The following is a 12,385-nucleotide window of genomic DNA, read 5'->3' as shown; positions in this document are numbered from 1 at the left end:
CTACAATCAAAGTCAGAAGTGCTTCGAACCTTGTTGATAATCAATCAAACAACAAGATTAAGAAAACATTAGATCAGGCCTTGTGGCTGTTAGATACAACAGACCTCCCATCAGGCTTCTATAAACTTTGTTGTCAGCAAGTTCTTCTTCTCCATCTTGCGGTTTTCCTTGTGGAATCAATGGTGTTGTTGTGGTTGTGCACTGGCTCATGTTGAACTTCTGCAGTAGTCTCTTAGCATATAACTCCTGAGACAAAAGGATTCCATCTTGTCTTTGAATAATTTCCATTCCTAGGAAGTAGTTTAGCAATCCCATATCAGAGATCTCAAATTCTTGTCAGCAAGTTTGCTGTATCTAGCAGCCACAAGGCCTGATCTAATGTTTTCTGCTTCATATTTATCCAGGTATCTTAAAAAACCAAAAATGAAGCACATGAAGGAGGCTAAACGTGTGCTCAGATATATTCAAGGCACACTAGAGTTTGGATTGAGATTCACTCAAGTCAAGGAACCAATGCTCATTGGATACTCAGATAGCGATTGGGGTGGATGTCCAGAAGACATGAAGTCCACCACAAGATACTGTTTCAGCATTGGATCAGCCATCTTCGCATGGACAACAAGTAAACAAGACACCATAGCACAATCCACTGCTGAGGCTGAGTATATGGCACTATGTGCCGCATCAAATCAAGCAATATGGTTGAAGAGACTGGGTGAAGACTTAGGGCTGTGCACTCAAGTGGGAATGCCCATCTACTGTGATAGTCAGTCGGCAATAGCCATTGGAAAGAATCCAGTTCAGCACAAAAGGACAAAGCACATGCAGATCAAATATCACAAGGTGAGAGAGTATGTGAAGAACACATATATTCAGCTGCAATATTGCAAAGGCGAGGAACAATTGGCAGACATTTTCACCAAAGCTCTAGGAGGAAAACTGTTTGAGAAGTTTTGTGATCAACTTGGTTTGATTAACAAAATGACAAGTGGGAGTGTTGAGTAATGTCAATTTGTGATCAAACCAAATCAGAAGAAGAAAGGTAACTAATGTAGTGTAGTTTGGTTTAGAGAAGCTGTCTAGTGTCTGAAATAGAGTTGTAGTGGTGTGTAAGAAAGAAGTTAAGTAAGAAATAGAGTTATGGGTTAGTGGGAGTTGGTATGGAGTTGTTAGCCATAGAATGGCATAGCTTTTGATATAAGGTATGCAAGTCTGAAAACAAAACTTTATGCAATGAATCAAGAAGAATATGTTTCAGATATGCTCTTAAAACAAACACTTCAAATCATGAGTTATGACTGAAATCATAACAGAGAGACGAGTGAACAAAACAAAGTAAGAGTTCACCAAAGTTCTCAGAAATACAATATGGTATCAGAGCTCCGGTTGATTCTAGGAGGCTCGTTGATGATCACCGAACAAACAGATTGCACAATGAAGGAAGCCAAGGTCAGAGACACTGAGGCACTGGTTCCAGGAACCAAACAGAACAAGATTTCAGAAGAAAACAGAGAAATGAAGAAGAAAAAGAAAGATGAAGAAGGCGAAGTATACCACACATTCAACGCTAGTCAACAAAGCCAAGGGTCAAGAGAAGACAACAGTTGGTTGATTGACAGTGGGTGTACAAATCACATGACTCCAAATGAAGGGATGTTTGTAAATCTCAACACAAACATCAACGTGCCGATACGTGTGGGAAATGGTTCTGTACTTCTATCCAAAGGAAAAGGAGACATTGCGTTGAAGGGCAAGAGAATCATTAAATATGTTATTCTTGTACCTAAACTTGGGAAGAATCTCTTAAGTGTGCCTCAGCTGATTACCAACGGGTATCAGGTATTATTCAAAGAGAACCACTGCATAATCTATGATAAAAAGGGAAGAAATATTGGGAAAGTTCAAATGGTGAACAAGAGTTTTCACATCAAATGGATTACTCAAGAATAAACGGCCATGGTGGTCAACAATAATGAAGCAGACCTATGGCACAAGCGGCTAGGATACACTAGTTACACTAATCTGAAGATTATGCAAGCTCAAAAAATGGTACATGGTCTGCCAAAATTCAAGGTTAACCATGATAGGTGTGAAAGCTGCATCATTGGAAAACACAGTCGAGACTCATTCCCAAAAGAATCAGAAACAAGAGCAAGAGAGAAGCTGATGCTAATCCATAGTGATCTCTGTGGAACAATGCAACATACATCCTTCAGTGGAAGCAAGTATCTGCTCACATTCATTGATGATGTCACAAGAATGGTCTGGGTATACTTTCTACAATCAAAGTCTTGGTTTGATTAACAAAATGACAAGTGGGAGTGTTGAGTAATGTCAATTTGTGATCAGACTAAATTAGAAGAAGAAAGGTAACTAATGTAGTGTAGTTTGGTTTAGAGAAGCTGTCTAGTGTCTGAAATAGAGTTGTAGTGGTGTGTAAGAAAGAAGTTAAGTAAAAAATAGAGTTATGGGTTAGTGGGAGTTGGTATGGAGTTGTTAGCCATAGAATGGCATAGCTTTTGATATAAGGTATGTAAGTCTGAAAACAAAACTTTATGCAATGAATCAAGAAGAATATGTTTTAGATATGCTCTTAAAACAAACACTTCAAATCATGTGTTATGACTGAAATCATAACAGAGAGATGAGTGAACAAAACAGAGTAAGAGTTCACCAAATTTCTCAGAAATACAACACTAACAAGGAAAAAGAACATATTTCATTATAGTTTACAGAATCTTCTATTTAAGATATTTGGGAATGAGTTTAAAAAAAGAAACCAGTTTACGCTTGATAACAGAGATTATGTCCTACCACATGGAATCTATTATATAGTACTAAAACTACATAAAGTTAGGCAGAGCCGGTCCTAGTAAGTAAATGGCTAGAAACAAAATTACAAAATGTGACCTATTTTTTTTTTTAAGGGGAATTGAACACATAAGGCTAAACTTATGTGTTATATACCCAAACCACTAATGCTACTAAGAATTTTCTGTCAAATTAGGGCGGCAAAATAACATATTCTTTGACGCCCGAAAGCACCAGCTTCCTTCAGGGGCCGTCTCTGAAGTTAGGACCTCGTTCTATTTCCCTGTCCGGCAAAAATCACTTGTTTCTAGTACAAAACGAGATGCTTACATATTCATCAAAAAGTTAATTAGTTCGGCAAGATTTTGATGTTCCCATTCAAGAAAAAATGTTTATAACATGGTGTAGCCTACTCTTATTATAATTATTTAACTTTACATGTCGCCTAATCAAATAACCTACAAGTTGTTTATAAGTTAACAACATGGTTTTGTTTTCATCTAACAGTATAGTTGCTATTGTAAGTTTTATTTTTAGTTGAATTAAGATAACCACTTGTTGATCAAAGAAAAACTTAATCGACTTTAAGAAACCCTAGACCGATTGAAGTGATATAAATTAGTGCGACAATCCAAATCGTATAATCCTCCGGTTCATGGTCAAACCGATCTACCCAGCGGGGTTCTGTCCGGATTTTTGTATGTAAGCTTCAAACCGGTCCAAACCAATCGGTTTATAAAGCAGAGAGTCTTATTATAATTCCCGCTGGTCAACAAGACGCTATCTTAAAGGTCAGCTCTTGATGCCATTCTCTCTGTCGACGACAACCACCATTCTCAGATCTCCTAATCCAAACTTTAGGTCTAATCTCCAACCCTGATTCAAATTTTCTTTTTTAAATGTTTTTTTTAATATTTTAATTCCAATTTAATTGTGATTAATTTGATCTGTATTTGATTTACGATCCGTAGAAGATCGAGAAAATCGAGAATGTCGACGCCTCCTGTTCTCTCGCTTGCTCTGCCTTCAGACACTGGTCGTGTTCTTAGTATCCAATCTCACACTGTACAGGTTCACTTCTAAATCTCTCATACTTTATGAAATTTCTGTTGAAAGTTTGTGTGATTTTTTGGAAGTTATCGCTTGTCTTATCATTACAAAACAGAGAGCGCATGATACTTCCTTGTGCTTTTAAATCTTAATTTGGGTTTAGATCAATAAGCTGATATTGGGTTGTGTTGAGATTCATCTTGAATAGTTTACTAGTGTGATATGATTATTACAAGATTGAAGATTTCTAATTTAGTTACTGGATAATTTAGAAAAGCTCCACACTTTATTTTAACTGGGTCGTGTAAGAACCATCCATCATCATGCTCTGTTCCTGCATTTTTCAAACAATTGATTTGTTTGTTGCCATATATGTGATGCCATTTACACAGGGATATGTTGGTAACAAGTCAGCTGTGTTTCCTCTTCAATTGTTGGGGTATGATGTGGATCCAATCAACTCGGTTCAGTTCTCCAACCATACAGGTAAAGATTCAGTCACAGAGTAATGTAGATGGTCTGTGAGAAAGCTTTTTCAAAACTTTTAATATTGTGTTGTTATCATTGGTATATGAGAATGTTGCAGGGTATCCTACATTCAAAGGACAGGTTTTGAATGGTGAACAATTGTGGGAGTTGATTGAAGGCCTTGAAGCTAATGATTTATTGTTCTACACTCACTTATTAACAGGTGACAATTTATTAAGAAATTTTATTTTCACAGCAGCAGACTTTTTTACTTTTATTTAGCTCTTAGTTCCATGTGTTTATGAAATGCAGGCTATATTGGATCTGTATCTTTTCTGAATACAATCTTGGAGGTTATCAATAAGCTTCGTTCTGTAAACCCGAATCTTACATATGGTAAGTGCAGTGTGGTACTCTTGGAACAAATATGTAATCATTTAGGGCCTCTTAAATGCTAATTATAGTCTGCTCTTGTTTAGTATGTGATCCGGTGATGGGTGATGAAGGAAAGTTGTATGTACCTGAAGAATTGGTGCATGTTTATCGTGAGAAGGTAAAACAAAACCTCAAGAAACAAAGTGATCGGGTTCTTTCGATTTGATCTTTTGATAATCTACTTTTATATACTACCATTTTCTCAGCATATACGATTCCTTTTTCAAGTTCACATATTTTTTTCCAAACTGGCAATCACATCTTTAGATATAACAGTAGTTGATGTGGACTGGTAATCTTTTGTTGTTAGGTAGTTCCCCTGGCTTCTATGTTGACTCCTAACCAGTTTGAGGCAGAGAAATTAACAGGACTAAGGTACTTGTTTATCCCCAAAACCAAAACTTGCATTTGTTTAGACTATGATGTATCGGAAATGGAATCTCCTTTGAAGTGTTTGTCCTCGATCCCTAGTTTATGCACCAGAGTTTATATATTTTGCATTTTATGAAGTTCACGCTCTCTTGTCTTGTTATGGCTCCAAACATCACACATTTCTAAAATATTACAGGATAAATTCTGAGGAAGATGGCAGAGAAGCTTGTGCTATTCTTCATGCAGCTGGTCCTTCAAAGGTTTGTTTCATTAACCTTGCAATCTTTTCTCTACTGATTACATTCGTGAGAAACCTTTCCTTAAAGAGAAATTCCCTATGATAGACCTAAAAAAGTTTTTGTCACAAATATAGACCTTAAAAATAAAAATGACCAAAATAGACTTAAATGTTTTATCAAAAGAAGTAAATATACACTTATACCCCTAGGGTTAATTGATCTAGACATTAGGGTTTAAAAATAAAAAAAAAGTTCAAATTTTCAAAATAAAAAATGCTATTTTGGTCGTTTTAGTTTCTGAGGTCTATTTTTGTGACAAAAACTTAAAAATGTCTATTTAAGAGAATTGCCCTTCCGTAAATGTGTTTCCATATAAATATATAAATTAGTGTTGGAAGTTGGTTTATATCCATCCATCTTTAAAGGTTGAGAATCTTCTTGGCATATGTATCTGTTTCTACATAAATTCAATGGCTCTAATGTTTGGCAGGTGGTGATCACTAGCATTACTATAGGAGGCCTGCTATTGCTTATTGGAAGCCACCAGAAAGAAAAGGTACGTTACTAGAACAACATCAAGATATTCTAAACCTTTATCCGCCTTAGTTTCATTGTAGTTCAAATAGAAGAATGGCTTTTCTAGTGAACTGATCTTTGTGTTTCAACTTCAGGGGCAGAAGCCTGAGCAATTCAAGATTTTGATAGACAAAATTCCTGCGTATTTTACGGTAGTCACTTCATTTCTTGAAGAACACATTCAAATATTATCATAACACTAGCTTAGGTTATGTAAAGAAGATACATTCCATCTGAATACGTTTGCTAGTGCTGGCAAATGGAATCATTTGGTTCCAGTGGCTAAAAAATGCCAATAGGCTACCTGTGAAATGCTAAAAATGATGCACTTTCTTAAACACCACCTGCAGGGAACAGGAGATCTCATGACTGCTCTTCTACTTGGTTGGAGTAATGTAATAATGTCTCTTTTATTTCCATGTGAAAAGAAAAATATTCTCTATCGTTTTTCCTTATACTAACGTGTCTTGTTAATAATTATAATATCCAGAAATACCCTGACAGTCTTGACAAGGCTGCCGAGCTTGCAGTTTCAACGTTGCAGGTAATCTTCTAAACTTTTTAAAGTTACTAACTTCTCTTACAACGTCACAAAGTTCTTGAGGCTCTGCTGAAATATGATTCAATCTTTGTTACTGTGAACAGGCGCTTCTGCGAAGGACGCTTGATGATTACAAACGAGCTGGGTATGATCCCACCTCAAGTAGCTTGGAGATTAGATTGATACAGAGCCAGGACGATATTCGAAACCCAAATGTTGAACTGAAAGCTGAGAGATACAGGTGAAGCAGGTGAAAAAATGTAACATATTTTTATCTTAAAATAAGAAAACATAGATATGTTTATGAGGGTAAGTTAGTTGTGAGATCTCCTTTTTGGGGATACAACTGTACAATTCTTTTATACAATATAATACAGTTCAGACTTCAGAGTAAGAGGATTTGAAAGAGCTCATATTATGCATTTAAAATAACACCATTAAACGGATCCTTGTTTAGGCTATTTTGTTTTCGATGATCCTTTTTCTTTGATATTTGCTCATTTGCATGCATGTTTTTTCTCTATCTGCTCTGAACGATGCCATCACCATCTAGAAACGCCCTGTAGACTTCATTCATTAGCCATTCCTGAGTTTTCTTCTGTTTCTGTCGTCCGTATGTCTTGTAGTAATCTTGCTTGCAGTGTCAGACAAATGTGTCCTTGTGCTTTTATTGGTCTTTGAATCTGAATAATAAACCTGCACGTCCCAACTTAGCACATAGAGGCGAATGATCATTGCTTGTGATGGCAAGAGAAGTTTTGTGATTCACGGACACTGAATCTGGTTAAAATTTGCAAAATCAAATATCAGATAAGGCCCATTAATGACCATAACCATGGAGATTGAGATCATGGGAAATGTGATGATAGCTTTTAGATTGATACCACTAGGTTCTTGTTAATAGCTAATGTGGTGACAAACACACACTTAACCAACATTGAAACAATATAAAACTCTATACTACTAGTCTATTATGCGTGAAATAAAGAGGTGAAACACACACACACACATATCTTAAAAACTTTCTTCAGTCAGTAGTAGAATCCATTAAGTTGCCTTGCGCTGAACTGTTCCTGATTCATAAACTGTGGAACTAGAGATGGACCGTTCATCATCTGACTGTGGAAAGATCTCTCATTCATCATCATATTATTAGATCTTCCTGGAATATGCATGTTCATTGTTTCTGCTGCAGGGTATGCATTAGAATATCCAAGCTCCATGTCCCTCATCAGATTTGGATGCACCTCTTCATCATAGTTGTGTCTTTGCGCTGTTTCTCCAAACAGCTCCTGGAAATCTTCAGAAGAATCGTTCATCTGAAAGTAGTCTGCATCGTTCATCATCACAGGTTTCATGTTGTTTGCCATCATCATCTTCATCATCTCTCCATCGCTTTGCCTTTCGTAACTTGGGACATTGTTAAAGTGATTGTTTCCGAAGTTGTATGGTGCGTTCCTCAAGCTTCTGTTGTCATGATGATTACCAAACTGGTCCTTATGGAAAGGACTCTTGAACAAAAGCTCTGCATACTTTCCTCTTCTGTTCAACTTCTTGACCAAAATCTCTGGATCCAAGTTACCTCTAACAATCACTGCTTGTTGATCTGTGTCTATATCAACAGAGTAAACACCTGAAACCAAGATCCATAAGAAACAATGCTTGGGACCAACATACAAGAACAATCCATTACAAAGATCTGCATCTGATCAAATCTTAAGTTACAGAGAAGAGACACTCTCACCTTCAACTTTTCTTAATGTTTTCTTCACTTTCCTGTTACATCCATGGCAGTTGATGTTAACCTTGAGAAAATATGTCTGTTACATGAAAACCAAATATTAAAAAAAGGCGTTTTTCTCCAATTGTTGAACCTTAAAGGAAAAAGAGAAGATGGATTTTTGTACCTTCAAAGGTTCATAAACGTTTCTTGGCATTCTTGATTTCTCCATTGAACCTTTCTTTAGCTTCTTTTATTTTGTGCGTTTGAACTATTAACAAAGAAAGTGTGGTATAAGAAGAGGAGTAAAGAGAGATGTACATAAAGATATGGAGAGAGAGGGACAAAGATTCTGGTGGACAGAGAAAATATTGAATTAGTCAGCTTTCTAACAGGTGAGTTTCAGAGGACAACACACCACTTTCTTGTGATGAAGAGAGAGTTTCTGTTGGTCAACGATCATAAGCTTTAAGTGTCAAATATCATGTTCGAATTTAAGAGTTGAGAAAAATAATACAAAATACAAAATACAAAAGAATTGGAATAAGGAGTGAAGGACCACTTCTAAGAAACTGGCACTGCAAAGCTTAATTAAATGAAATAAGCGGCTACAGACAGAGCTTTCAGTGTTTTTCTTCTGTTTTTGGTCATTACTTCTTTATCAAGCAGACTTTGGTTAATAACTCTAGTGTAGGTAGTCGTACCATCTTCAGTTTTTGTCTTTTTCAATGTTGTCAAGAACGGTATGACCGTTAAAAAGTCTTTCTGGCAAGTCCGGTTTGCATCAAGTTTTGAACTCTAACTTAACCGTTATAAATGACTAAATTTGCTGGAATCGGTAAATTGGATTGAATGTCGCAACCGGTTCACAATAATAAATTTGCATATTGACTGGGTTGCAATGTTACCGTATATTAGGCATGGCGTTCGGTTCTTCAGTTCGGGGCACTTTTTTTTAGTGTTTAGATATTTCAGGTTTAAAGATAAATGTAACGTCGCCATAAAATCATAGCGAAGATATTCTCAGCCTTTGTGCCAAAAAGCCATCTCGGATAATGTTAATTACCCATGATACTATACTATGTTAGGAAATACGCGGTCAAATTTTGTGGTAAACCAGAATTTATGGAAGCGGAAAAAGAACACACACACCAAATTGTTAACGAAGTTCGGCCAATGTTGCCTACGTCTCCGGACCTGCTACAAATCTTTTATTATCAACCAGGAAAATTTTACAAGCTCACAACTCACACCCCGATCCCAAATACACTAAGAAATTACTCGTAATTTCTTAAACAAGATTTTTTATGAGAATTTTTTTTTTTTCTTCTCTTCTCTCCTCTTCTCTTCTCTTCTCTTCTCTCGTTCTCTCTGTTTTTCTTGTTTTTGAGATGCCTTTCTCTTCTACTTTCATTGAGTATTTATAGGAGAAGCTTGGGGAGTAGGTGGACGTAATTGTTGACAAACACCTCTTTCACCGTCCAACTTCACCGTCATTGCCCTCATCACCGGCCAACACGTAAAACGTGTTATTTGACTTACAATCTCCCACTTGAAGACTGATTTCAATCTGTCTTCACACCTTGATCAATGTAGCAGGTCTTCCCAGCTTGTTACTCTAACAAGCCAACTGAGGTTGCACACAACCTCAGCTTATCATACGGCACGACCTTCGTCAACATGTCTGCCGGATTCTTGCTTCCTGGGATCTTCTCAAGCACCAACATTTCATCTTCCAATGCTGATCTGATGAAATGATACCGACGATGTATGTGCTTCGTCCGAGCATGGTAAACCGGATTCTTTGCCAAATCGATGGCACTTTTACTATCACAGTATAACACACCTTTCCCTTGGTCATGGCCTAACTCTTCTAGAAAAGACTATAGCCATATCATCTCTTTTGTTGCCTCCGTTACCGCAATATACTTAGCTTCACAGCTTGATAGAGATACAATTTTTTGCAACTTTGAAACCCAACAAATTGCAGTACCGCCAAAGGTGTAGACATACCCGGTTGTGCTCTTCGTGCTGTCAACGTCACCTCCATTGCCAGCATCAACATATCCCTGCAATCCCGTCTTAGACTTCGTGAAACGTAGCGATAAGCTTGGATTTCCTTTCAGGTATCTGAAAATCCACTTAATGGCTTCCCAATGTTCCTTTCCTAGATTGCTCATAAATCTGCTGACGACTCCCACTGCATGTGCAATGTCTGGCCTTGTACATATCACCGCGTACATCAGGCTGCCTATAGGAGAAGCATATGGAACTTTATCCATATATGTCATCTCGTCTTCCGTCTTTGGAGACTGTTCTCTGGATAACCGAAAGTGACTTGCCGGTGGAGTACTGACTGGCTTCGCGTCATCCATGTTAAACCTCTTGAGGACTTTCTTCACATACTCTTCTTGTGATAACTTAAGACCTTCCTTGCTTCTACTGATTCTCATCCCTAGAATCTGTCTAGCTTCTCCAAGGTCTTTCATCGCAAACTCTTCTGAGAGTTTCGTCTTCAAGCTATTGATCTCGTGCAAGTCTGCTCCTACTATCAGCATGTCATCGACATATAGGAGCAATATCAAGTAGGACTCTTCAAGCGTCTTGAAGTAACAACAGTGGTCAGCTTCACACTTCAAGAAACCAACACCTTTAATAAAGCTGTCGAACCATTTATACCACTGTCTTGGAGCTTGTTTTAAGCCGTACAAACTCCTTTTCAGCTTGCAAACAAGGCTTTTTTTCCCTTTGATCTCAAAGCCTTGGGGTTGCTTCATATAAATTTCCTCATCCAAATCACCGTAGAGAAATACCGTCTTCACATCCATCTGTTGAAGATGCAGATCTTCTTGTGCTACCAGCCCAAGAACCGTTCTGATGGTCACCATCTTGACTACAGGAGAGAAGATTTCAGTGTAGTCAACGCCTTCTTTTTGTTGGAATCCCTTCACAATAATCCTCGCTTTATAGCGCTTACTTCCATCAGGTTCTTCTTTTATTCAGTAGACCCACTTGTTATGCAATGCCTTTTTCTCCTTAGGCAAATCTGCTAACTCCCACGTGTGATTGGATAACAACGAGTCCATCTCGTTGTTCATTGCAAGCTCTCACTTGATCGACTCATCAACTTGCATAGCTTTCTCATAACATTCAGGATCGCCTCTGTCTGAGCAGAATGTAGTTGAGCGATGGAGAAAATCTTACTGGCTTTCTGATGATTCTGCTTGACCGTCGTAACTCTGTGACTGGTGTATATGGGACCACTTCAGAATCATCACTTTCTTCAGCTTCACCACTCTCGTCTTGAGAGATTTCTTCTTCTGCTGTTGCGGTATCTTGTGGCAACTCCGGTGTCAGGATATCTTCTAAGTCAACAGCTCCAGGCTCTTTCCTCTCCGAGCCTTCTCTTAGCTTATCCTTGTACAACGCTTCTTCGTTGAACACAACATTCTTGCTGCGGATGATCTTTCGATTTTCATCATCCCAAAACCGGTAACCAAACTCCGTGTTACCATAACCGATGAAGTAACACTTCTTAGACTTTGAGTCAAGTTTACTTCTTGCAGCATCATCAATATGAACATAAGCTAAGCATCCAAACACCTTTAGATAAGAAAGGTTTACTTTCTTTCCGCTCCAAACTTCTTCAGGGATCTTAAATTCCAATGGTACAGACGGTGCTCTGTTTATTAAGAAGGTTGCGGTATTGATTGCATCTGCCCAAAACGTCTTTGGCAATCCACAGTGCAATCTCATGCTCCTTGCACGCTCATTCAAGGTTCGGTTCATCCTTTCCGCTATTCCATTCTGTTGAGGCGTTCCAGGAATAGTCTTCTCCATCTTGATCCCATTATCAGCGCAATATCTCTTGAATTCGTCGCTGATGTACTCTCCACCATTATCAGACCTTAAACACTTCAACTTGAGATTCGTCTCAATCTCAACCATGGCTTTCCATATTTTGAAAACCGAAAACACTTCATGCTTGTTCTTCATGAAGTAAGCCCACACCTTTCTTGTGGAGTCATCAATAAAGGTCACCTAGTAGTACGAACCTCCCAGCAATGCAACAGGAGCGGGTCTCCACACGTCAGTGTGCACCAGCTCTAACTTCTCAGATTTTGGCTCTCTTCCTCCTTTAGAGAAACTAACTCGTTTCTATTTCCCAAGGAT

At 37.9% G+C, this 12,385-nt stretch overlaps 2 protein-coding genes across 3 annotated transcripts; one reads left to right on the top strand and one right to left on the bottom strand.

Annotated features, from left to right (window-relative positions):
- The first annotated feature begins 3,516 nt into the window (after positions 1–3,516).
- On the top strand, positions 3,517–6,880 carry LOC106441228 (pyridoxal kinase). Of its 2 annotated transcripts, none has more exons than XM_013883055.2 (13): positions 3,517–3,672; positions 3,783–3,882; positions 4,254–4,347; positions 4,448–4,552; positions 4,642–4,725; positions 4,809–4,882; positions 5,075–5,139; positions 5,333–5,396; positions 5,866–5,931; positions 6,047–6,103; positions 6,302–6,346; positions 6,442–6,495; positions 6,597–6,880. In XM_013883055.2, exons 1-13 carry the CDS (start codon positions 3,614–3,616, stop codon positions 6,735–6,737), a joined length of 1,008 nt encoding a protein of 335 aa, XP_013738509.1. In that variant the 5' UTR covers positions 3,517–3,613; the 3' UTR covers positions 6,738–6,880. The 2 variants fall into 2 exon arrangements, with proteins under 2 accessions (XP_013738509.1, XP_013738510.1); XM_013883056.3 differs by having other exon boundaries at positions 3,521–3,672; positions 3,786–3,882.
- Positions 6,881–7,340: 460 nt separating this feature from the next.
- On the bottom strand, positions 7,341–8,668 carry BNAC04G30560D. The gene is made up of 3 exons (XM_013886244.3): positions 8,400–8,668; positions 8,237–8,312; positions 7,341–8,125 (listed from the first exon to the last, which is right to left on the bottom strand). The coding sequence occupies exons 1-3, from the start codon at positions 8,442–8,444 to the stop codon at positions 7,524–7,526; spliced, it is 723 nt and encodes a 240-aa protein (XP_013741698.1). The 5' UTR covers positions 8,445–8,668; the 3' UTR covers positions 7,341–7,523.
- Positions 8,669–12,385: the final 3,717 nt, after the last annotated feature.

This window comes from Brassica napus, chromosome C4 (assembly GCF_020379485.1).
Source record: "Brassica napus cultivar Da-Ae chromosome C4, Da-Ae, whole genome shotgun sequence".
Classification (NCBI taxonomy): domain Eukaryota; kingdom Viridiplantae; phylum Streptophyta; class Magnoliopsida; order Brassicales; family Brassicaceae; genus Brassica; species Brassica napus.
The sequence above is the reverse complement of the archived record's forward strand: the minus strand, read 5'-3'. Positions and strand labels throughout refer to the sequence as shown.